Raw genomic sequence first — 27342 nt, forward strand, 5'->3', positions numbered from 1 at the left:
AATTATGCATTTTGATTAATTTGTCAAAAATATATTTTAAAGACCACCAAAATTTACTTCAAGAGGGCACCCGATGGTAACGTAGAACGGCCAGGCTGATTCTTTGCGTGATAAATGAGCGAACCCTTCTGTCACCAAATAAAGTAAGCTTAGTACCTAAGTACCTACTTAGTAAGTACTTTTTATACTTACTGAGATACCTAGATAACTACTTTTCATTTCTTTCCTTTAAATGCTCTGCGTAGTCGTAAACATTATAATACTTATTCGACGTGGAGGACGTAGTGGCATCCGGCTACATGTGGGCCGCTCTTAGCGCATCTGTGTCTCAAAGCCACTCAAAGGTCAACTTGTAGGTATCTATTAACACAGTCACTCGTTCCACTATCTCTAATGAAGTTACGATGAAATCTATATTCTTTATAAGTGCGAAAGTGTGTCTATCAGTCTGTCTGCTAGTTTTTCACGGTCCGTTTATAACCATTTTCAACTTTCAGGGAAGGCCATAGGCTACTTTTTGTCCCGGAAAATCAAATAATTCCCACGTGATTCTAAAATAACCCGTGGATCCGTGAACGAAGGCGCAGGCATCATCCATTTGATACAGAGGTAGCTTGCATTCTGAAGCTGTCTCAAGGATGGAAGCTATCTCTCTACTAAATACCTAGGTACTGCTTTTTATCCGAGAAAATCAAAGAGATTCCACGGGAAAATTAAATCCACGTGGAAAAAGTCGCGGGCATCATTTAGTACCTAGGCTTACTTAATGCCTAGTAAAAATGCGAAAGAGTGTCTGTTTGTCTGTCTACTAGATTTTGACGGCCCATCCGTTTAACCGATTTTGACAAAATTTGGTACAGAAATAGCTCCAGAATTGACAGTTAACGAAATCCCTCTTTCAGGATCTAGTAGTATGTTTTATTTAGTGAAAAGTTAAGTAAGTAGTAGCTAAGTATACATATCTACCTATAAGTCCTTTAGCCTATAATTAGCTTTGTACATAGGTAACTATTACGTACAATCGTGTCATGACTTCAATATAAATAAACTAGGTTTCGTGACATTGTTTCATTGACTAGCAGCTGAAGTGACTAACTTGTAGAAAGGTAACGAATGAATCTAGGCATGAATCTAGATTGTTAGGTAACAAAGAGATTATAAACACTACGAGTATGATCCTTAATACCTACCTATAAATTGAACAAAAACTAGGAAAGCATGATAGATCTAAGCTACCTACTTATAGTTTTAGCTCTGCATCAGCGAGATTAAAACCAAGGTTAAGGTTTCAATTTCGATCCTACAGTTTTAAGAAAGGGCTTTTAAATATCTCGATATTTAACCAAATTATTAGGCTATGTACTTACCTAAGTCTGGTTATTTAAATTATATGTCTGATTTGCCACGGTAAAGCTTTCGTGTTTACATACCGAAGAAGCTACGACCCAAAATCATGCCGCGGCGGCATTTTTGTGGCATAATATGTGCTCAATATTTTTCAGCTTAGCCGCAGCTGGTGGACTTTTATTAGGTGGGTATCTTGGATAGGTATTTATAGTTATTAAGTACTAATATTAATGAATATTTTATTTAACAGGATACTATTATAGTACTGTTAATTGAGCGATTGATTAATTATCGTGCATTTAGCTTTCATAGAGACGATCGCAGCTGCGGACAGCACGTAACCACCTACTATGTCAGAAGCATTTTTCAGCACTTCATAGCATCATAGCCGACGTAGAGAAGCTTGACTTTGTTTCTAGACGCAAAAATTTAGATTGGCTGCGAGAGTGGCCTGACACTAAAGCAATATACTAGGCAACCAGTGTGCGTCCAGCTTTAATGTTATCAAACACATAATTAGCATTAAAACTGGTTACAAGCCATGATAGATCACAGACAATGCTGTCAATTCGACAATAGTTACTTTCACTAAACTGAGTCTATCAAAGGAAATAAATTAACATCAACAGTTCCGCAAGCTTAGTTAAATTATAGTGTCATAGGCGATTGCAATAGTGCGGGACTGAAGATGAAGTACCTACTTTGGTGCGGTTTATTCAGAAATGACGAGGCCTGGGAAACGTGGCGCAGGCGTAGGGTCGTCATTTAGTGTGATGGTGTAACACTAACGCTTTACTTGACAATTTTATTCCACAGGATCGCAGTGATTCTATTGAAATCGTCCGTTCTGTTGGTTGAGCGTCTCCCAATGCTGTGTTTTCTTGTGCTGAATCACCATTCAAGGATCGCAGGCACTAGAGTAACCGACATAAGAAACCCTTGTTAACAGACACATGGGAACGTCTCGAAATAAGATGGCATGTGTAGGGCGTAAAATACCTGGCTCTAAGTAGGATACCTAGTTCCTCATCAATGGCTACTTAGATATTTTTTTTAAGAATCCAATTTAATTTTTCTTTATTGTAGTAGGTACGTAAGTAACTACTTGTATTTATTATTTTTTGTACTAAAGATTCAGGGCTTATGTAAAAATACTGGTTTCTTCACCTTTGCATCATTTTCTCAAACGGTGGATTGTTTAATCAGCAATTTGAAAACAAAATAAAATAGAAAAAATAGAATATATACTAATGCACTTTTAAACATAACAATAAAATTAGTTAAAATGTTAAAATAGAACCGTATTTCCCCCGAAGGGTAAAAAATGGATATTTAGGTTTCAGCCGTATAGCTTGAACCATAGAAGGGATTGACGAGGGATATTGGAAGGGTAATCTCACTTGTGGTTCAAGCGTAGGCTCGAACACCTAAATAGAGCAATTAACTAATAATTATTTATTAAAACGACAGTTTGCATAAAATGGTAAAGTCTCTAGGACAAACTTAACAAATCACATTAATAAGATGAATTTACGAGTAGGTAGGTACGTATCTACCTACTTAGTTACTTGCCTACTTATAAGGTGGCGTACTTTAGCAAATAAAATATAAGTATAGGCACTTCGATTAAATAATATAATTATTATTATTTGGTTCACTAAATAATGCGGATGCGGAAGTAATACCTACCTACTTGTAAATACGAAGGAAAATTTTACTTCCGGACCTGTGAAATTATTTTTTAATATTGGTACCTATTTATTTAGTTACCTATTAACTGCTTACTTAAAAATCTGACGCATTTGGGATTTGAACATAGCTTGGTAGGTGGTTTTATGGTGGTATTTTAATGGGGGCAAGTGTAGTAGGTAAGTGTACCTAGTACTTATTTTTTTAAATAACATAGTAGTTAGGTAAGTAGCTATGCATTATGGAGCGACGATAGCCTCGTGGTTAAGACGTTGTCCTCTTAGTTGGGTCCAGGGTTCAATCCCAGGCGTCTTAATCTTTTCGAAGTTTAATTGCTTGAAACGCACATATGTGTATTAGGTAAGCAATTAAACATTTGCTTTTTTGGCGAAGGAAAACATCGTGAGGAAACCTGCATGCCTGAGAGTTCTCAAAGGTGTGCGAAATCTGGCAATCCGCACTTGGTCAGTGGGGTGGACTACGTGGTCGTGGCCAACGACCCATTTCATTCTGAGAAGAGACCCGTTCTCAGTAGTGGGCTGGCAATAGGTTAATAATCATGATTAGCAGACAGCACTTAATAGTGCTTAAATGTTAAAAACCTTTTCTATTTAATTTTTGTACCATTTTAAATTCCCAGATTCATTTTTACAATGTTCACAGCATTTCTAAAGTTACCCGCTTCTACTGTATTCTACAGGATCCAAAAAATACAAGAATAAATTGTCTATTACAGAGCAATTTATTGACATATGACATTGACATTTGACATTTTACAAAAACAAAACAATAACAAATCCACAAACATTTGAAAATCAGAGAAATTATCGGTAGTCGGAACAGATTCTAATATGATGTCGTGGGAGAAATAGAATTCATAATATTTTACAAAATACCACCTGTACTATCAGAACAATGATTATCGCATTTCAGGCCTTGTTATTTTTCCGGGAAACTTTCGTCACCGTGATCGAGAGATTCCTCGGGCCGTACTACCGAAAGTTGAGTTTAAGTTTGAAGTTTAGAAGTGATGAAGAAGATGATAATGAGTCTGATGATCACGTATTTGCGGAGTACGATGATGAAAAGGGGGTGGTGTTTTATCCGCCGGTGTACGTGCAGCGATACGCCGCCGTCAGCGACTGTCTTATGGACGAACGATGGTGTGGCAAGTTGGAGAAGGTAAATTATTTATTAAAGCAAAGATACCTTGAGCTATAGGTACTCTACGAGATTGATAAGACTAGTTATTACAATCTACAGTTATGTAGAAAAAAAGAATAGCAAAATATACGTAGGTAAGTAGTTAGGAAGGTATAAAGGAATTCCCTTATTTACCCCCTTAGAAGATAAATTAAACACTTATACAGCTAACTTTTATTTACTAACAGAAGCCTAAATACCAATTATCCATTATTTCTAACTTCAAAATGATTAGGTACTACTTCCTGTCCCTTATTTTCATCCTTTATTTTAGTGTCCCTTTAAGGTTTTTGAACATCCTTTGTTAGTGCTATGTTATATAAAGAATTGCCCAAAACTTTATGCTTCTAGACCCACCAGCTTAAACTGTGGGTGGTCTGTAATTATCAGCATTAGAATTTTTCTAGGCAGGAGTTTTATATTGGTAAATTTCATATTGATAAATAAGTACTTTATTGTTTTTTTAAAGGTAGTAGACCTTGGATACCATGACATGAGTTTCATCAGGTATCTTAAAGATGTGCCAGGAATAAAACAAATTTTAGGAGTGGACATTGAATCAATTCCTCTGCGATGCTCGTCAGACCTTCTGGGATGTGACAACTATATAGCAAAAAGGGAAAACCCATTGCAAGTTACTGTAAGTTAATTGTTATATTTTATGTTTAAAATACTAAATTATGCTTGTGACTTTTTCTCCATCACTATACCCTTTTGGGATTGATTTTCAAAAATCCTTTCTTAGTGAATGACTACATGATAATAGCTATATGCATGCCTTTCAGCCCGATCCGTCCAGTAGTTTGAGCTGTGCGTTGATAGATCAGTCAGTCAGTCAGTCTATCAGCTCTTCCTTTTATACATAGATTAAACTATCAGACTATTTGAATTGTGTACTGAAGCCACCTGCCTTACAGCTACTGAGCCTTAAGCCTCAAGTAAATTTTTGCTTTACCATTGTGAAAAAAGAGTAAGGAAACATTATGAGCAAAATGGCCATTTAGTGTGATTTGTGATCCATCCGAGGACTTTTAGCCAATTAGTTGATCATGAGGAATTAAATTCCTGTAAGCATCATTGTGGAATCCTTGTTTCAGCTCTTTCAGGGCAATGCAGCAGATCCCGACTACAGGCTAATAGGATGTGACGCTGTAGTGGCCATAGAAATGATAGAACACATGCTACCACATGACCTGGAGAGACTCATCCATACAGTCTTTGGTTTCATAAAACCGTGGGTTGCCATTTTCACCACACCTAATGGGGACGTTAATGTTCTGTTTAAAGCTTTGCAGAAAAATGGTTTGAGAAGATTGGACCATATGTTTGAATGGAGCCGTGAACAGTTTCATGATTGGTACTTAATGGTCTTTTAAAATTCTTCATTTTTAGAGTTCCGTACCTTAAAAGGAAAAACGGAACCCTTATAGGATCACTTTGTTGTCTGCCTGTCTGTCTGTCCGCTGTGTCCATCAAGAAACCTATAGGGTACTTCCCGTTGACCTAGAATCATGAAATTTGGTAGGTAGGTAGGTCTTATAGCACAAGTACAGGAATAAATCTGAAAACCGCGAATTTGTGGTTACACCATTAAAAAAAAATTAAAATGTGTTTCAGTTTTCAAAATAAGATAATTATACCAAGTGGAGTATCATATAAAAGGGCTTTACCTGTACATCCTAAAACAGATTTTTATTTATTTTTATGTACAACAGTTTTTGATTTATCGTGCAAAATGTTGGAAAAAATACCAGAGTACGGAACCCTCAGTGCGCGAGTCTGACTCGCACTTGGCCGGTTTTTTTAATACAATGTATTAAAAATTAATGAAGAGACCCATGCTCAGATGTAAACCTGCGATGGGTTTATCATGAACTTTATACAACTTTTACGAGTCAGCCATCCCGTCAAGCAATTCAGTTACTGTATTTTTAGAACCCAAACTATCACTGTATGTTACAGGTGTAGCAATATAGTTGCTCGATACCCAGAATACACAGTCAGCTGCAAGGGCATAGGCCCTGGTCCACCCGACACATTACACTTGGGTTGTTGCAGCCAGCTCGCACTGTTTGTTGCTAAAGATTACACTAAACAGCCTGACTTGGATCTTAACACTTTAGCTTTAGTGGCAAGTAAGTTATAGTCATCATAATCTCAACCCATCGGCAGAGTAAACTACTGGGAACTCTCTGTTTGATCCTGAATCGACGATATGACAAAATATTAGGCTATGATGACGTGAAATCATAGAAAAATAGGATTATAATAGGGTACCTGCATCAAAAGTACTAATATTTGACGCCTGCCAGTGACGTCGACATCTCGACGTTTTGCTAAAAGTTCCCTTTATTAAAGCATTGGGCTCCTAAGAATGAGAAAGATTTATTTAGTCCATTGTTTGCCATGTTGGCCACGTCCGATTTGACATGTTTACACACCTTTAAGGACATTATGGAAAACTCTTAAATATGCAGGTTTTCACGCGATGTTTTCCTTCACCGTCAAAGCAAACAATGTTCAGTTACTTAAAATGCACTTAGCTCCGAAAATTTTCTAGCTTAATTTTAGTCTAAGAATATAATTCTTAATTGTCCAATTTCTGTTTTACTTCAGAAACATCAAGTCCAAACAATTTAAGTCATATAATAGACAATTGGGAGAGTCCAGATTCAACAATAGAAAACAATATGATATGTGCACCACCCAGGTAAGATTTTATTTTTAAATTTCACTTTTCTTAAATTCCCTTTTGCCACTGTATTAGGTCCAAAATTAATAGAAATAGAAAGATTTTTATTCAAATGAATGCTCTTCAATTTTATTTTCAATTGAATCTATCAAAAACAATGTACTGTGGAATTGTTCCTCTCCAAAAGTTATAAAAAAGTCTGCAGATAGCATATTAAATCTAACCTTGTTCAGAACGCCCATCCTACCAAGAAATACCAGCAAAAAACTCGGCAGTTGCTGTTTTCAAATATTCAATTTGTAATGCTTTGCCATGTAACTGCAGTCTCGCACATTGCTGGAGCGAAATTATAGAAGTGTCTTTAAATTGTGTTTTTTTTCCTTTATATTTTGATGCGTCTGTCATAGCGTAATCTAGAAAATTTTGTATGCTTGCGACTTATCTAATTTTAGCGTATCTAGATACTAGTGTCGCAGCCTAAAACGCGTGCAGAGGCATCTAGTCTGTAATCCTGCAGGGTTTCAGTGGAGAGGGGAAGGATAGGCAGAACAAACTTTAATTATTTTGCTTGATAGTGGATCAGTAGTTCGTAAAACGTACGACTGTATGTCAGCTGTTTGACCGCCAACAAAGCGACTAGCTTTCGACTATTTTCTCGCGTAAGAAACGTACAATCGATGTATCATTTCGTATCAATAATAGGGATAAATATATTAATAGTTGATCGCTGACTATGCACACTGCCTGCGAGAACACAAGTTTGACGCAGCGACAAAAACTACAAAAAAAAACACCCTGAACGACGCTCTCTTGGCGATCAAAACACTCGCGAAGTTTGTGCAGGAATTTCATTAACGTCGCATTCGCACACTCGCTCAAAAGCCCAGCAACAAAACTAACTACACACTCGCTTCTCGTTGCTCGCAACTCGTATCTAGTTTTTACCTTAACTCGTTTCTCGCTAATCGTGGGCAGTCGGACAGCTGCTAAAAGTCAGTTCGTCTTGAAACATCCAGGGCGTCGTCTCACTTTATTATGTATTTGCAAAATGCCAGCATCGAGTCCTATCCCGAGCTGATGTACGACGAGCCTTCGTGCATAACACTAGCCTTATCTCCCCCGTTTTCCTTGGACTCCATGGAATGCAAGGACCAGATATTGCAATGCAACTTAGATTCGGAGATCGGAAAAAACTTCCTCATGTTTGATGATGAAGTGTACTTCAACGTTTTGATGCCTCGGCGAAAAAAGTACTGTAGAGTTTATGAGATTGAAGATGTTGCTAACAGGTCTATTGATTCTAAAATAATATATTATGTAGGTACAAGTTGTTATTTAAGTATACTTATAGTAAATAAGTAAGACTACGCTAACACATACTTGTTATGTACACACAATTGTGTGTTATTTAAGTAGATACCTGTATCCAAGTGGTTTAGACACAGAGGAGTCATGAAGATGTTACGTGGTTATACGTTTATAGGTCGGTCAAATATCTACAGCACATGAGTAGATACCCTTACCAATAGCGTACCTTGAACGAGATGTACTCACCATGTTTCCTATTTATAACTAACTAGAGGATGCCCGTGACTTCGTCCGCGTGTATTTAGTTTTTTATAGATCCTGTGGGAACTGTTTGATTTTCCGGGATAAAAAGTAGCCTATGTCCGTCCCCGGGATATAAGCTAACCCTGTACCAAATTTCGTAAGAATCGGTTACACTGTTAGGCCGTGAAAAGGTAGCAGACAGACAGACAGACAGATAGATAGACAGACAGACAGAGACACACTTTCGCATTTATAATATTAGTATGGATATCATACTCAACGTGCCTGTCCACTGAAGCGGAGATGTGTTTAGCAGATTATTGATACGTGACGTGACAATTGTATTTCAGCATCTCTGTGTATTCTGATTGGTATTTTGAACACGTCTCCACTTCCCAAGGATGCCTAAGGTTGAAATTATAGAAGGTACTTTGACATATTGCTTTGATTTAAATTTCAGTTAAAACGAGACAGATTTATGCTAGCGGTATAACGCTGTCTCGTTTTAACATTGTCTTAAGTCTGAGCAAAGTCAAAGTGCGCTCTATAGATCTCAGACTTAGTCTATGGAAAAGAATAATTTTCCCGTCACGCTTCGCACTTGTAATTTGTATATAAACGGCACTTTGATAGAATGTGTAAATGTCATAATAGATATCATTAGTTGTTCGTTTAATAGATATTCATTTATTAAGGTATGATTAATTTAGTAAATAAAAGATAAAGAAAATAATAGTAAGAATAATAGAAGCAGATAAATAGAAAGAAATATTGATTATTTTACCTAATTAAATTCCATAAACGTCTTAAAAGTTTTTTTATTAATAAAAAATATCTGTACTTAATCCAATGTAAATATGGAAATCCAATGTTTGTAATTATTTTGCCAAAAGTGTTTTTTTTTTTTCAGATTAAATTGTTCGACATTTCTCGTGAAGAAATTCTCAAAAGCGACGCAAAATTTAATGGCGAAGAACAAAATGGACTCGTACGTGCACACGCATGAAATTGTAAACTTAATCCGACATTTGACAAACATGCTCAACTTTAACAAGGAGCATGTAGGCAGAGATTTTGAAGGCACCTGGTGTAATATAAACTGGGGCACGAATGCTCCATACTGGAACCAGTACTACAGGATTGTGAGAGAATATAGGTATCCGTTTGAGGTAAGTACTACGTTTTAATATATGTATACTATTGATCACGACAAGTCGAGATGACAATTTTATAGTGCGCTGAAATCACATACCGGGTCATCATAGGCGCAACGCACATATGCAAAGGCAACATCTTTATTATACTATATATAGCTCGATTACCACTCACTGACTCACTCACTCATTGACATAATTGTTCTCCTAGAAGGAGACGGAAAATGTTATAATGATGTAGGGGAGTTGTGTTTGGTTTTGGGAACCCTCTGGGGAAAAATTATGACATTTCGGAAAAACAAGATGGCGGCCGAGGTGATTTTTGCACCTCCGTTGTTTTCCAACCGATTTCGTTGAATTTTGCAAACTTTGAAGAAAGTAGTAAACGGTTAATAGAAAATGTAGAAAAAATTGGAAAAACAAGATGGCGGCCGAGCCGCAGCGTTTTGAAAATTTTGATTTTTCGACCCCGAACCGCGGCGCCACAGATCCGAGACGGGGTAGTCGAGGATAATTATTTTTTCGTGTTTCGCCCACAATTATCCTGTATTTTGACAGAATGGGAGTGATTTTTAAAAATTCAAGATGGCGGCTGTCATGGCGGCCGTTATGTTAGAGGTATGAAAAAACGCAATTTTAAAAGTTAAATATCTCAAAGTTGGCAACATCGGAGCGATTCGGCTTCTATCAAGCGATTGTACGTATAGGCTCGAGGTATAGATTGGAGGAAAAAAATTACCCCATTTTTGGGGAAATTTCAAGATTTTCGGGAAATTGTAAAAAATCGAAATACGGGCTTTTTGAAAAATCCGAGTATGAGCGATTACGTGTTTTGCTCGTACAAATGACATTTGGGTATTTTTGTTGCCGGAGACTGGCAACACTGGAATTTATCAAAGTAAAAGTGATTTTCGACACGGTCTTTTTCACGGTATCCCCTTTCGCGTGGGTGCGAGCGAGAGGAAAGATTGAAACGTCATCGGGCGCGGTATATCCTGTAGTTAATAGGAAAATTATGAAACCGTGTAAAATCTTTCTGTGAAACGAGTTGGCGGCCATTTTGTATTTTTTTTTATTTTTCGAAATTTTGACCACGTTTTTGAGGCAGTTGGCAACATTTTGGAAAGTCGACATATATCAATCGATTGTGTGACTCAACCAGCAGTATCAAAATATGTAAACAGTGTTGCCACATTTGGGGAGATTTTCGAGATTCTCCCCAAAAACTCCTCCTGTAAAATTTTGTATGAAATTTTTTTTTCCACTGATGGTTTCGTATAGAAAACAAAAACTTAGTAAGCCAAAATTATGGAGAGAGCTGATGATTGAGGATATCGGAGACGGGTGGAGGGCCCGCTTAAGGTATTGAGGATAGGTGGGGGGTGCTCGAGCAAATGTCATTCATGACATCATCCAATTGCCAAAAAGCTGAAAAAAATTTCAAAATGGCGAAGAAAAGATGGCCGCCATACAAATTTCGCCGGTGTCCAGCTCGGAGGGTATAAAAGATGGAAGTGTGGTTTCTGGGAAGAAGATGATCAGGATCTGAAGGTCTACTCGATAATTAGAAAAAAAAAATCAAAATGGCGGATTTTTTTTTCCCATAGAAAATGTATGGCGAATATTGAATGTCTCATTCTCCTAGAAAGAGCCGGAAAACGATACAATAATGTATGGGAGATGTGTTCGGGTGGGGGAGGCGAGTAGGGAAAAATTATGACATTTCAGAAAAACAAGATGGCGACCGACGTGATTTTTGCAACTCTATTGTTTTCCAACCGATTTCGCTGAAACTCGCAATCTTTGAAGAATGTAGTAAACGATTAATAGAAAAAGTGGAAAATTTTGAAAAAACAAGATGGCCGCCGTACAAATTTCGTCGGTGTCTATCTCGGAGGCTATAAAAGATGGAAGAGTGGTTTCTTGGCAAAAGATGATCAGGATCCGAAGGTCTACTCGGTGAAACAAACTCTGCATGCTCGCGGACCACTTTAGTGGTCCGCGCACCCACGCACCCTACTAAATTATTATCCTAATTTACAAAAAATAATATGGATATCGTTTTCAGGGTTTTTCTGGGTGCTGATTTTGATAACGACATTTATTTTCAAATCCAAGATGGCGGACTTACATTTTCTACAAAAAATAGAAATGCCTGTCATTTTATGGGGTTTTTCGGGGTGAATTATGTATCTTAATAAATTGAAAAATTTGGAAATAGCTGATGATCGAGGATGTCGGAGACGGGTGAAGGGTCCGCTCAAGGTATTGAAGATAGGTGGGGGGTGCTCGACCAAATGTCATTCATGACGTCATCCAATTGCCAAAAAGCTGAAAAAAATTTCAAAATGGCGAAGAAAACATGGCCGCCATACAAATTTCGCCGGCGTCCAGCTCGGAGGGTATAAAAGATGGAGGTGCGGTTTCGTGGCAAAAGAGGATCAGGATCCAAAGGTCTAATCGATGAATAGAAAAAAAATTCAAAATGGCGGAATTTATTTTCCCATACATTTTGTATGGCGAATATTGAATGTCTCATTCTCCTAGAAAGAGACAGAAAACGATACATTAATGTATGGGAGATATGTTCGGATGCGCAATAATATGAGTAGGGGAAAATTATGACATTTCAGAAAAACATGATGTCGTTTTCAGGGTTTTACAGGGTGCTGATTTTGATAATGACATTCAATTTCAAATCCAAGATGGTGGATTTACATTTTCTACAAAAAATAGAAATGCCTGTCATTTTATGGGTTTTTTCGGGATGAATTAATCGGGGTTAATAAATAAATTTATTTTATATAATTAAGTCTACCTTACCACGTCACGTGAGCTGCTTTAGCAGCTCGCGCACCGAGCAAAACACTAGTATACTATAGCTCGATTACCACTGACTCACTGACTGACTCATTGACATAATTGTTCTCTTAGAAAGAGACGGAAAATGATATAATGATGTAGGGGAGTTGTGTTCGGTTTCGGGAACCTTCTGAGGAAAAATTATGACATTTCGGAAAAACAAGATGGCGGCCGACGTGATTTTTGCAGCTCCTTTGTTTTTTAAGGGACTCCGTTCAAACTCGCAACTATTGAAGAATGTAGTAAACGGTTAACAGAAAATGTGGAAAAAATTGGAAAAACAAGATGGCGGCCGAGCCGTAGTGTTTTAAAATTTTTGATTTTTCGACCCCGAACCGCGGAGCCACAGATCCGAGACGGGGTAATCGAGGATAATTATTTTTTCGTGTTTCGCCCACGATTATCCTGTATTTTGACAGAACGGGAGTGGTTTTTAAAAATTCAAGATGGCGGCTGTCATGGCGGCCGTTTTGTTCGAGGTACGAAAAAACGCAATTTTAAAAGTTAAATATCTCAAAGTTGGCAACATCGGAGCGATTCGGCTTCTATGAAGCGGTTGTACGTATAGACTCGAGGTATAGATCGGTGGGAAAAAATTACCCCATTTTTAGGGAAATTTCAAGATTTTCGGGAAATTGTAAAAAATCGAAATACGCACTTTTAGCAAAATCCGAGTATGAGTGATTACGTGTTTTGCTCGTACAAATGACATTTGGGTATTTTTGTCACCGGAGACTGGCAACACTGGAATTTATCAAAGTAAAAGTGATTTTCGACACGGTCTTTTTCACGGTATCCCCTTTCGCGTGGGTGCGAGCGAGAGGAAAGATTGAAACGTCATCGGGCGCGGTATATCCTGTAGTTAATAGGAAAATTATGAAACCGTGTAAAATCTTTCTGTGAAACGAGTTGGCGGCCATTTTGTATTTTTTTTAATTTTTCGAAATTTTGATCACGTTTTTGAGGCAGTTGGCAACATTTTGGAAAGTCAGTATGTATGAATCGATTGTCTATCTCGGCTGGCAGTATGGAGATATGCAACCGGTGTTGCCAGTTTTGGGGAGATTTTCGAGATTTTCAACTAAGAAACTCCTGTAAAATTTTGTATGAAAAATTTTTTTTTCACTGATGGTGTTATATAGAAAACAAAAACTTAGTAAGCCAAAATTATGGAGAAAGCTGATGATTGAGGATATCGGAGACGGGTGAAGGGTCCGCTTAAGGTATTGAAGATAGGTGGGGGGTGCTCGAGCAAATGTCATTCATGACGTCATCCAATTGCCAAAAAGCTGAAAAAAAATTCAAAATGGCGAAGAAAAGATGGCCGCCATACAAATTTCACCGGTGTCCAGCTCGGAGGGTATAAAAGATGGAAGTGTGGTTTCTTGGCAAAAGAGAATCAAGATCCGAAGGTCTACTCGATGAATAGAAAAAAAATTCAAAATGGCGGAATTTATTTTTCCATACATTTTGTATGGCGATTATGAATGTCTCATTCTCCTAGAAAGAGACAGAAAACGATACATTGATGTTTGGGAGATATGTTCGGATGCGCGATATGAGTAGGGGAAAATTATGAAATTTCAGAAAAACAAGATGGCGACCGACGTGATTTTTGCAATTCTTTTGTTTTCCAACCGATTTCGTTGAAACTCGCAATCTTTGAAGAATATACTAAACGATTAATAGAAAAAGTGGAAAATTTTGGAAAAACAAAATGGCCGCCGTACAAATTTCGTCGGTGTCTATCTCGGAGGCTATAAAAGATGGAAGAGTGGTTTCTTGGCAAAAGATGATCAGAGTCCGAAGGTCTACTCGGTGGAACAAACGCTGCATGCTCGCGGACCACTTTAGTGGTCCGCGCACCCACGCACCCTACTAACTTATTATCCTAATTTACAAAAAATAATATGGATATCGTTTTCAGGGTTTCCAGGGTGCTGATTTTGATAATGACATTTATTTTCAAATCCAAGATGGCGGACTTACATTTTCTACAAAAAATAGAAATGCCTGTCATTTTATGGGGTTTTTCGGGGTGAATTATCTTAATAAATCAATTTGGTTTTATATAATAAAAGTTAACCTTACCACGTCACGTGAGCTGCTTTAGCAGCTCGCGCACCGAGCAAAACACTAGTTATTATACTATATATAGCTCGATTACCACTCACTCACTCACTCACTCATTGACATAATTGTTCTCCTAGAAAGAGACGGAAAATGATATAGTGATGTAGGGGAGATGTGTTCGGTTTCGGGAACCCTCTGGGGAAAAATTATGACTTTTCGGAAAAACAAGATGGCGGCCGAGGTGATTTTTGCAGCTCCGTTGTTTTCCAACCGATTTCGTGGAATTTTGCAATCTTTGAAGAAAGTAGTAAACGGTTAATAGAAAATGTAGAAAAAATGGGAAAAACAAGATGGCGGCCGAACCGTAGCGTTTTGAAAATTTTGAATTTTCGACCCCGAACTGCGGCGCCACAGATCCGAAACGGGAAATCGATAATAATAAATTTTTTCTTGTTTTGCTTGCAATGATCCTGAATTTTGACAGAATGGGAGTGATTTTTAAAAATTCAAGATGACGGCTGTCATGGCGGCCGTTTTGTTCTAGGTACGAAAAAACGCAATTTTAAAAGTTATAAATCTCAAAGTTGGCAACATCGGAGCGATTCGGTTTCTATGAAGCGATTATACGTATAGGCTTGAGGTATAGATTGAAGGAAAAAAATTACCCCATTTTTCGGGAAATTTCGAGATTTTCGGGAAATTGTAAAAAATTGAAATACGCACTTTTAGCAAAATCCCAGTATGAGTGATTACGTGTTTTGCTTGTACAAATGACATTTGGGTATTTTTGTCACCGAAGACTGGCAACACTGGAATTTATCAAAGTAAAAGTGATTTTCGACACGGTCTTTTTCACGGTATCCCCTTTCGCGTGGGTGCGAGCGAGAGGAAAGATTGAAACGTCATCGGGAGCGGTATATCCTGTAGTTAATAGGAAAAATATGAAACCGTGTAAAATCTTTCTGTGAAACAAGTTGGCGGCCATTTTGTATTTTTTTTTACTTTTCGAAATTTTGATCACGTTTTTGAGGCAGTTGGCAACATTTTGGAAAGTCAATATGTATGAATCGATTGTGTATCTAGGCTGGCAGTATGGAGATATGCAACCGGTGTTGCCACTTTTGGGGAGATTTTCGAGATTTTCAACTAAGAAACTCCTGTAAAATTTTGTATGAAAATTTTTTTTTTCACTGATGGTGTCGTATAGAAAACAAAAACTTAGTAAGCCAAAATTATGGAGAGAGCTGATGATTGAGGGTTTCGGAGACGGGTGGAGGCCCCGCTTAAGGTATTGAAGATAGGCGGGGGGTGCTCGAGCAAATGTCATTCATGACGTCATCCAATTGCCAAAAAGCTGAAAAAAAATTCAAAATGGCGAAGAAAAGATGGCCGCCATACAAATTTCGCTGGTGTCCAGCTCGGAAGGTATAAAAGATGGAAGTGAGGTTTCTTGGCAAGAGATGATCAGAATCCGAAGGTCTACTCGATGAATAGAAAAAAAATCCAAAATGGCGGAACTTTTTTTTCCATACATTTTGTATGGCGAATATTGAATGCCTCATTCTCTTAGAAAGAGACAGAAAACTATACATTGATGTATGGGAGATGTGTTTGGATGGGGGAGGCGAGTAGGGGAAAATTATGACATTTCAGAAAAACAAGATGGCGGCCTATATGATTTTTGCAACTCTTTTGTTTTCCAACCGATTTCGTTGAAACTCGCAATCTTTGAAGAATGTAGTAGTAAACGATTAATAGAAAAAGTGGAAAATTTTGAAAAAACAAGATGGCCGCCGTACAAATTTCGTCGGTGTCTATCTCGAAGGCTATAATAGATGGAAGAGTGGTTTCTTAGCAAAAGATGATCAGGGTCCGAAGGTCTACTCGGTGAAAAAAACTCTGCATGCTCGCGGACCACTTTAGTGGTCCGCGCACCCACACACCCTACTAATTTATTATCCTAATCTACAAAACATAGAAATGCCTGTCATTTTATGGGGCTTTTCGGGGTGAATTATGTATCTTAATAAATCAATTTGGTTTTATATAATAAAGTTAATCTTACCACGTCACGCGAGCTGCTTTAGCAGCTCGCGCACCGAGCAAAACACTAGTTATTACTATATAAATAACCGTTAGTAACCTCCTCCTCTAACCTATAGGGAAAATTTTCGATTCAAAATCGACAAAATCAGCGTTTCCGACATAATCCTAAATCTTGACTGACTTAAAATGTAGGGCATTTATTAAGATTTCTTTTATGTGACAGATTAAATATTTTAATTTAAGCTATTAATTCATTCATCTAACTGACAGCATCTGTTTGCAGGTTAAGACTGATGAAACTCGCATTGTAGACTTAATTACAGAAGAAATTAACAGACTGGTAGACATGGAGTACGATGAAGAACTCACATTAGATATGCACAAATTGGAAATACCTGTTAGCCAGTTGATGCGAGCGGTCGAGCACATTACTACTGACGTCGACAAAGTAAAGTAAGTGATTATATTATTATCATACACTAACTATAGTAGGTACTGCTGCCGCTATCAACTGAATATCATAACAAGTAACAATAGTACTGAGTCCATGACTTGACCTGCAAACTGTAGGTAATCAGAAAAAGAAAACTTCTTTGGGCCTCATTATTGAAATGCACTCATTAAAATGCAGTTTTGAAGACTCATATAATTTTTCAACGAAGTTTCACCCGATGGGCATATGGTGAGGCAAAACAATTTTTTGTAATAGCAAAAAGCTGTCGTTTTTGACACATTTCTTTTTATCTTCAGGAAGGATTTTTTCTGAATATGAAGCGGTTATAAGTTTTGATAAATGTGCCAAATTTCAACGTAACAGCTGTTAAAGAAACTAATGTGTAAAGGAACTATTTAATGTGATTGTTTCTTTTTTTTACCCGACTGCGGCGAAACCAAAAGGAAGGGTTATGATTTTTTTAATATTCCAAATCGGTCCAGGCGTCTTTGAGTAATCGGGGAACATACATAAAAAATTAAAAGAAAGATTTCGACGAATTGAGAGCCTCCTCCTTTTTTGAAATCGGTTAAAAATGGCTGTGACACACAAACAGACGGACTCACGGACTGGACCTTAAGAGTGTTAATTTACAACGAAATCCTTAAAAAAATGCCCAGCTACACCTGAGTACTCTCTTTCAGAGAGCTTCTGGTATGGAACGGCTACGAGGTGGAAGATAACCTCGTGATCCATTCTCGTCTAAAAATGGACGATATCTCTGAAGTCTCACAGGGTGACGATTGGCAAGAGGACTCTATATCTGATGTAAACGTTCATTTTGAAATTGTTTAGTTATTTTGTGTTTATTTTTAATTTTATTATTTTCTATACTCTATCCGCGGAAATAAGTCAGTATAGCGCTCTCTCTGTTACGTAATCCCATACAAATGATAGAGACAAAAATATAAGTGGGCCATTTTGAGTCACCAACCAATCATAAACATGTTTACGTAAACCATTCGAAACTCAATTCGAAAATGTTTAAAAAAAAATTCGCAATTCCATTTTTTTTAATTTAAAGAAGGAAAATCCTCATGGATATCGTCTGGCATGCCCGATGCAGATGTTGCGCAGTGACCTACGGACTAAAAACCTCCTCCACTCTTCGATATCTCCGCTCACGGCTTCCCGGTATTGCACGAAGAATTGCGTCAGGAAGGCAGCAGCTGTTTTAGGGTGTGAGGTTTTGTCTCTCCCATTCATCGTCTTCTCGCGTTTTTTTCGAAATTCAATTAGACGACATAGTTTCGTTTGTGATTGGTTGGTGATCTCAAAATGGTTAGCGTCCACTGAGATTTTTGTCTCTATTTGTATGGGATTGCGTAACAGAAAGAGCGCTATACTAACTTATTTCCGCTTATAGACTACAGCTTGTTCTAGAACACTAGTCTTTAGTGTAAAATTACGACTGTCATTTTTAGTTTCATCACAGTTCAAAAAGGTATATAATAGTTATGTAATCAATCGTTATATAACCATAGCTTGATTAGATAAATGTATATTACAATTTAAATGTAAGACAAAGTCTCATAGTTATCTTAACGAATGTATTTTTATGAAGTAGATACCTTATAAGTATATTTTTTGTACCTGATTGCAATGGTGCCTATGTGAAAAATAAATTATTTTTGGTACTTAATTATTAAATAGAGAGTCTTCTAAAATTCGTAAAATCCACGCCCATTGTTACTTTTAATAAATTATCAATTTAACTACAATGTGCGAAAAGCTATGAGGTCACATCTACGTATTTCATAAAAGCTTGCATTCTTTGAGCCCATACTAAGCGTGTGTTTTGACGTTTGATAAAAAGTTGCTCATTTAACTAGTAGGCACCATCCTTATTATATTTTGTTTTGTTTCATTCAGCAAGTTGTTTTTACAAATACTATAGACAACAGTGATGTAGTAGACCTACTTTGTAAGTTTGTACTACGATTAAAGGATTCTTACTTTTACAAACGCATGTTTTATTTTTGGCTAGAAAAATAATTACTTACTCAAATTACGCTATAATGCGTGGTCGTTAATTTACTTTTTTGTTCCCTGTTGGCTTTCCCTGTCTTAAATCTTCCTCATCCAGCCACTCACTCCCACCAACCTCCTTTTCTTTTTTCTTTTTCTTCCTGGATTTTTTTTCGCACTTATACGTAGCTGAAGATGTCCGTTGTATGACGAACATCCTCTTTTTATCGTCTTGTCGCGCGGTCTCCACTGTAGGGCTGAGATCTATAGAACATACTTTGACTTTGTTCAGACTTAAGGTTCAGTTAAAACGAGACGGTTTCATGTCAGCAGTATAGCGCTGTCTCGTTTTAAGTGTCTGAAGTCTAAGCAAAGTCAAATTGCGCTCTTTAGATCTCAACCTATGACTCTTCAGCTAATTGTAGGTGCTATGGCCGCACGTTGGATCCGAAAAGTCCTACAGTGGATAGCGTTCGTAATATCTCCGTAGTATTATGACAAACTTTGTTCATAAGTAATTATTATTCTGGCTGTAACTCCTGGGAGAGTCTGAAGTCTATATTATGCCTAACCCTTTCTGTAAGCTGGCTATATGCACTTAGCGAATGAACTCTGTGAATATAGGTATGTATAACCGGGTATCATGGGCCACATGCGGATAGCTCTGGCTGGCTTGAAACCTGGTGCGTGGGTTTCCATACACATCAAAGTGTCGTGGCGCAATTTACAAACGACGCTTAACATTGGCCGTAAGCGTCACGAAGCTAAGAGCCTTTGAGTGTTATCTTAACAGTCCATCTGCTCTATTTAGTATCAAAAGTAGCTATGAAATTCCGGTTTACCACGTAATAATTTGACTGTAACTTTTTGCAGTGGGATACGACGGAAGTACGTTCCACTTCATTTTCAGATGGTAGTACGATTGTACCGGATTACTATGGTTTGCATTATTTATTTCTTACAAAAATGTTCATTACTATCGATAAAATTATATCAATCTCATAGAAAAGCTCACGATTAACAATAAAATTTGTAATATAATATCAGTGATACTATGTACGAGTAGTTTTAAAAGTGGTCATGCTAAGCCTGGAAATTACACAAGCCATACCCATAGGAATAACTAGGTAATTCTACAGGTCTTCGTCTTCGTCGTGCTATCGATCAAAAAGTGCGCAAACTTCGAACATTACTTACCGCTGATAAAGATATCACCACCGAGTTAGACCGTGTAGTATGCAGATTAATGAAGCTCGCACTTTGCATGAGTAAAGGAAGACAGAACCCACCACCCATAAGTTGGATGCAGTGCAAGCTCTTTGATCTACTCACTCTCACTGAAAAGTCTGTTGAGCGACGGAGACTGCAGGAATACTCATTAAAAGCTATCGAATACCGTGAGAAAGCTATCATATTTTCAAAATATTAAACATAATTTTTTTCTTGAGGATTATCTAAGTAGATAGCTGTTACCTACTTACTATTTAAATTATTTTGTTATTCTTTAAAGTTGGATTTGAACTTAGAACTGATAAGTTTCCAATAATATAAATTATTTGCTTATTTACTAAAACTAGTCGTTTCTCGGTTTGGAAAAGAGCCGGAAACGACCAGGACTATTATTATTGGTGACCAAAATACCAAGACAAAAAATTTACTTTTTACATCACCTTTTATTTCAGAATATAAAGATATCATTAGTCATGGCGAAAGAAAGATGGATCATACATGGTAAGTCACAGTAGACATTTAAAAAAAATTTACTAATTTGACCCGACGGATGGGCCGACATGGTAATCAGGGTGGGAAACACGATTTATACTTAATTTACTTTTATTTTTTAGCGATCTGATTGTGTCGAAGTATCAAAACTTAGATCTTCCACCAGGTATGGTTTTGCTAAACAGGTATTTTTTTGTTATCTTGAATTGTTTCCACAGCGGATTTATTTGGAATTAAATTAGTTCTGTTGGAATCACACTCAGCTTTTTATTTTTATTTTCGTTATAATAGCCCTCCATATCTAAATACTTACTCATTTTATTTAACTTTTAGATTACAATATCTATACCAACGATGATTCACAAATGTACGATAATTCTGAATTTGAAGATTATAATATCAGTATTACCAGCAATGAATTCAAAGGTAATAATAAATATTTAATATAATAATATATGAAAGGGGTTAGATTGTATACAGTAGAAATTAGCTATATATTTGTAAAACAAATTAAAATTATAATGTAAATCACTGTCAAGAGATTTGCAGATGAATTTTTAGAGCATGAAAATAGTAATATCCGAGAAGAACCTATCAATGTAGCGGTAGTAATGGATTTGAAGGAAGTACATAATATTCATGACACAGAATTACTCATGGAAGAGACTGGCCAATTAGACAAATGTAGATTGGAACTAGTCCCACATCCCAGTTGTAGAAGTGTATCTGGTTTGATAAACTGTGGAGAAAGTACTTGTAGCACATCTAATAGTGCTGGAAAAAAACAAGAGAAACTCATAGACAATTATAAAATTTCTATAGAGAAGAATAATATAAATGGCTCTGAAGCAATTAAAACGCAAAACAAACCATTTCCTAAAAAACGAAGCAACGGTAACTTTGCGAGCAAATATAATAGGCATAAAGCGAGTAAAACAAATATTAATAAAAAAGTTTCAATTAGAAGATCAAGTTATATTAATGTTCTAAAATATGATCTTTTTGAATATAAAAGGCACACGTTGAAAGAAAGAAAACAGCCGAAGGAATATCGGATGTTTCAATCTACAATCTCAAGACCGGTAAACAAACAAAACAGCCACTTGTAATAACTTTAATTATATTCAGTTCAGAGAAAAACAAATTCATTTTCAGATACCTTCCAGTTTAATCGAACTTTGTGATTCGGTGTCGAATAAAAACTTGGAAAAATTTAAGTCTACTGTTTCTAATAGCGAAAGGAATGAACTGTGTCAATTAAATAGTGATAATGCAGTCACTGAAGAGTTTATTGGAATAGTTACAGAAGATGACGAAGAAACCATCGATGCTCAATATAATATCGGAATATCTCGTGAGTCGGATTTAGATAGTTTAAAAAATGAAGACGTACTAGACACTATTATTAACTTATCTAAGGATGATAGCTATTGCATACTGGAAATCGAGCCAGAAGAAGTCCAATCGCAAACGATATTTTTATATGGTGAGAAATGGTTTATTGAAAATATAAATAATTTTATTATTAATTGTTGTTGTTGTTGTGACATCTTGAAATTTAAAATAACATTACAGATTTAGATGAACCCAGTACGTCCAAGGGAGTCCATCACTTAAGTACAGACGTTCAGTGCGGACCAGATGTGACCACTGCTCGTCCCATGATGTCGCAATCAACATCCTTTACAAGGATGCCAAAGTTATTTACAATTGGAATAAAAATTGAAGAACCGATCACTGATATGAAAACATACGATCTCGCTACATGCACAGAAATGTGCCATAACAACGATTTAATTGTAGACCGTACATCTGTAAGAATTAAACCTAAAGAATCCATCCCAACTGTCACATCAAGTTTTACAATGACACAAGCAATTGAGGATAAAACCACAACTGCTCATAATTTTGATTTAAGAACTGAAACAAAACTACTTAAACCTGAATTAAGTGCTCTTAAAACTGAGGATTCCGGCTCAGAGTTTTGTGGGAATGAAGCAAACGATGCCAAATCATCGACACGATTAGCTATGCCATCTAAGAATACTAGCGATTTCCAAACTCAATGTGTGAGTAATGAAAAAAATGTTGTAGTAAAAATATCACAAGCAAGTTATGATAGAGCGAGTTTGGTATGTGGGAACGTTCATGTGCACAGTTTCAATGCAAGGCAAGTGTCTGAAGATGTAGTGTATCTAGGCGAGTGGCAACTAAAACAACAATTACAGAAAAGAAATCGTATTTCCACTGTAAGAAAAATTCCACCGCTGCCAAAGAGACAAAAGTTATGTTTGAAACAACATTCAAGAGTTGATGAAATCAAAAGATTTTCAAATAAAATTGCATCGGAAACAAACTCGAAATTAACTGTCAAGAATCAAGAACGTTTAAATAAAACAGCCCAAAATAAGAAAAAGTACTTGACCGATCCTGGTAAGGGAAGTAAAATTAATACTGTTAAGAAGGTAAGACAAAATAATACCTACTTAATTTTTATCAAAAGTTCAAAGTTATAAGATTGAGTTTCAATTTATACTATTCATATTTCAGGTGCCCTCGAAGATAGCTCAAAGGTAAGAGCAAAATTGCATCTATATGGGTAATTTTTTTTAATCATAAATACATTTAGGTATTCATATAAAATCGTGAAGTAAAAACAAATAATTATTATATGTGTGTTTGTTTTGTAGCGCATATTGCAAGGTTTTGTATTATAATTTGTATGAAAAAATTTCAGTTCGCATGTATCTAAGAATATGAAAACTATTTACACAACAAAAAAACGCACTAGTATTAATACTAACGAAACTATTGTAAAAAAAGGAGAAGAGAATCAAAAAAATAAGAAAGTTAAAAATTATTTACCTTTATATTTGCGAAGAAAAATACGGTCTTCTGCTATAGAAAACAATACCGTTGACAATAAAAGCCAAAATGAAATCGACCTGAAGTCTGAAAATATTATTATCAATGAAAATCTATTTTCGCCTAGGAACCCCGAAGAAATCACAAAAGACTTAATTAAGATTCCAGAAAATACTTTACTTACTAATATTAACTACGAGTACATGATATTTCGCAATAAAATTCAAACAGAAAACGACTCTAATATAAAATTACCAATTGCTACAGGAATGATAAAAAGTGATAATCTAGACTATAGTCATTCATCACAACATAGTTCCACTTGTTCTTCGCCCAATAGTATAGCAACTGTTCGCACTGCGTCTGTAAGAAATAGAGTCACATGTAACCAGATAAATTCTACATCGTCAGAAAGAAGTAGCTCTGGAATTTTAGAATCTGAAATTAAGAATGCAAAAAATAAGAAATTTTCTCGGCGAGCCAAGATTAATAAAAAATCTTCAATTTTATCGTCTACGCTGTGCGATAATAAAGAAAATCTACCAGAATCATCTAAGAACACAAAAACATCTTCTAAAAGCATGTTTTTAGGAAGAACAAAAAGTGTTTTTGTGGCACAGATGACTACCGAGACTTCAGCTTTGCCATTGCCATCCACAAATATTTCGAAAACTAAAATGCAAATTTTAACCAAATCACTCAAATCGGAGAACACTGATACTTGCAGTACAGATGATCAGTCATATGAAGCACCTAGTTCATCAATATTTGAAGCTTCGTTGGATGAGGATTCTAAAAATAATGATACCAATTATCACTCATTTACTAGCGTCTCTGATAACAATGAATTTATAGAATCATCCTCAAATAACATCTTTGAAAATGATGCTTATCCTAACCCTAATGAAGCTGACGACGAGTATTTGAATAGTCGCCAATCTATCCATAACACAAAAAGTAGCATTATATCTGCCATAAGAAAATTAATTGAGAGTAAATTAAATCTTCCAGAAAATTCCTATGACTGCGATTCCGACTCCGAAACTGTTATTTTGAGTAGAGATGATGATTACGTTAGCAAATGTAATAATAGTTTTTCGCCTACAAGTATTGGTACAGTAAATACGATTGATTTAACTTGCGGGTCAGAAAGCGACGTAGATTACTGGCATAATAATTGTCCTAGTACGGTGAACGAAAATGATATGGTACTTAATACTGTAGATTTAAAACGCCCAGATACTGAATCCGACGGTCTATCAATTAAATCTTTTGCATCTATGTCTACGTCAAAATTTTCTGAATACTATTTAGCTGATAATGAATTGGAAAGCGCAGTACCTCAAGTTGACACCCTAAATATCAGCTCAATTCAAGATATATTTGAACGTAAAGAACTGAACACTGTACCTGTGAGTGTGTTTCATATTTTGCACTTCTTGTATTATTTGCTATAAGGGTTTTAAATTACTCTTTTAAAATTTTGCAGAATGTGAGTGGAGTATTAGCCGCACAAGCATTTAGTGGGTTTTCTGTTAATGAACCGTTAACAGGTGACCAGCCGGATTTTGTGAATTTTATAGATTCAGAAACAGGCAGCATTGCATTTCGGTCTGCTAGACAAGCTGTAAGTTTAAAGGAAATGTTCATTTCTGCATTAGAAATTTCAATCTTTTCTTTTCAACTGAATTATTATTTTTAGGCATCTGAAGAAGTATTTGTATCTGGACGGTCTTCTGACACTTACGAATCATGTTATGTAGATGAGGACGCCTATCTCCCTAACTGGTTGTTCAATATGATTAGTCAACAGCAATCGGTAACGATAATGTTTCTTAAATCCATGTTATCATACTAATATTAAGTCCACCTGTCTTGTTATCTTTGCATGGCTTATCCGCTTAACCTATTTTGACGAAAGTCGCTTTCCATAGCTTGCATACTAGAGTATAGAAAGACTATAGACTACATCTAGTCACGAAAATGAAGAGTGAAAATCTACTAGATAGTAGTAAATTTGGTATTACCATAGAACAATATTGAGAATAATTCTAAATTTCAGGCCGAAGAATCTGAAGCTGAGGAGATCAATTTACCGTTGCAAATGCCCATGGAAGAACCGGGGTTTGACTTGAATGGTAATGTTACGGAGCCAGGAGTTGGTGTCGGTGCTGGTGCTGGTGATGGCAGGGGCATGCACAGTGATCATTCACAAGACAGCTCTGGACGTGGAACTTCGCTTAGCTCGAGTGAAACCTCTTCTGGACCACAGAGTGAGGTAAACATTTTTTTTAAATTAAATATTTTCTTTAGTATTGCGTAGTATTAGGTCTAGATTATGTAGTTAGATTTTTCAGTACTCTCCTCGGAAATTTCAGCAGTAAAATAATTTTGTTTCTTTCAGGCAATTTTAAGCGATCCGTCTAATTTTACGGAACAAGTGGCCTATTCACGCGAGCCAATAAATATGTCTGTAACGATTGGTGCGCCAAGTCGTCCGGAGGCATCTACGATCTCGAACGCTGCAGGTAAGAAGATCTATCACTTCCCGCATCTTATCTATCTGTCTTAAATTAAGTTTCATTGTAAACACGAATATTTCTTAAAATAATTACAATAGATCTTATATGTAGTAATTTTGTAGGCGTTAGATCAGAAAACTTTAGAATAATCATAATCCTTGAACTATTTATTCAACCCAATCAAGGTAGACTTTTAAACTGAAAATTTTAATTAGACATGGGATTCTGTACTTAGTAAAAATAGGGTCAAACAGAAGTACGTAGTTAATAAAAAAGATTTGTGCCCTTCGTCCTCCAGTCCTGAAAGATTAGCTATAAGAGAATTTAGATAAAGTATTTGCTTTAAAACTGAGTTAGTCAAAATACGCTTTACAGAAAATAGTGGAGCGGACACGTCGAATCATCAAAGTAGGAGCACAAGAAGTTTGATAAATCCAGTGCAGGTTACAAGCGATATTGACGCTGATGTCAGTTCACTTGAAACTGATGCGATCTATTCCGATAACTAACTAATTTTATCAATAATATTTTTGATTAAATAAAGACCATGTTGAAGGAATTTATGATTTCGAAAAATTGTTTTTCAAAATCGTTACTTTGGAAGTAACAGTATTGGTAAATCTATGCTGTTCCTATTGTAAGCGAATTGATGTTCACAATAAATTATTGTATTTTTACCTTCGTGTTTTTATTGTACAAGCTTCTGATTAATTTATTATAAAGTAGTCCTAAGTAACTTAATATGATAAGCTTTTGTATAAAATAGATGGTTTCACTGAATCAAAATATGAGCCAATTTTTGCCCTCGATTAGAACTGAGCTGCACTACTATGAAATACGAATAGAATAACTAGCTATCATTTGACATCGGTATCATAATCTATTGAGGGTTGCCAAATACCCAAAAATGCACAAGGTCCTTTCGTACTCGCGTAATCTAACTGTAGAGAATATCATTTAACAAAATCTCTTTCTTAGAATATTTTTTTTTTAAAACAAAGAAGCGTTGGAAATGAAAATATAACACACATTATCGAGGAAATGTCTTTTTTTGCATTTATTCATATTGTACAATCTTATAATATGATTCATTCTGCAAAATTTTACAGGCGAGCAAGAATTCATATATAAAACATTAGCTCTTTCGTATTGTAC

At 36.2% G+C, this 27342-nt stretch overlaps 1 protein-coding gene across 2 annotated transcripts; it reads left to right on the top strand.

Annotated features, from left to right (window-relative positions):
- The first annotated feature begins 3818 nt into the window (after positions 1-3818).
- On the top strand, positions 3819-26864 carry LOC123864895. 2 transcript variants are annotated; one of them, XM_045905623.1, is made up of 24 exons: positions 3819-4218; positions 4709-4879; positions 5337-5596; positions 6202-6374; positions 6856-6949; positions 7987-8220; positions 9393-9651; positions 16901-17070; positions 17755-17878; positions 19952-20018; positions 20218-20475; positions 20761-20809; positions 20923-20966; positions 21134-21226; positions 21350-21882; positions 21956-22286; positions 22376-23265; positions 23351-23373; positions 23538-25077; positions 25155-25292; positions 25368-25484; positions 25728-25943; positions 26070-26193; positions 26563-26864. In XM_045905623.1, the coding sequence occupies exons 1-24, from the start codon at positions 3952-3954 to the stop codon at positions 26694-26696; spliced, it is 6309 nt and encodes a 2102-aa protein (XP_045761579.1). In that variant the 5' UTR covers positions 3819-3951; the 3' UTR covers positions 26697-26864. The 2 variants fall into 2 exon arrangements, with proteins under 2 accessions (XP_045761579.1, XP_045761580.1); XM_045905624.1 differs by lacking the exon at positions 7987-8220.
- The last annotated feature ends 478 nt before the right edge of the window (positions 26865-27342 follow it).

Source organism: Maniola jurtina, chromosome 4 (genome assembly GCF_905333055.1).
Source record: "Maniola jurtina chromosome 4, ilManJurt1.1, whole genome shotgun sequence".
NCBI classification, from domain to species: domain Eukaryota; kingdom Metazoa; phylum Arthropoda; class Insecta; order Lepidoptera; family Nymphalidae; genus Maniola; species Maniola jurtina.

Excerpts from the sequence above, each read along its gene's own strand:
- LOC123864895 (XM_045905623.1), top strand. The coding sequence starts at position 3,952 with ATGATTATCGCATTTCAGGCCTTGTTATTTTTCCGGGAAACTTTCGTC. Across the intron at positions 17,071-17,754 it reads ACTGACGTCGACAAAGTAAA|AGAGCTTCTGGTATGGAACG; the intron begins GTAAGTGATTAT and ends ACTCTCTTTCAG. Across the intron at positions 17,879-19,951 it reads AAGAGGACTCTATATCTGAT|TGGGATACGACGGAAGTACG; the intron begins GTAAACGTTCAT and ends AACTTTTTGCAG.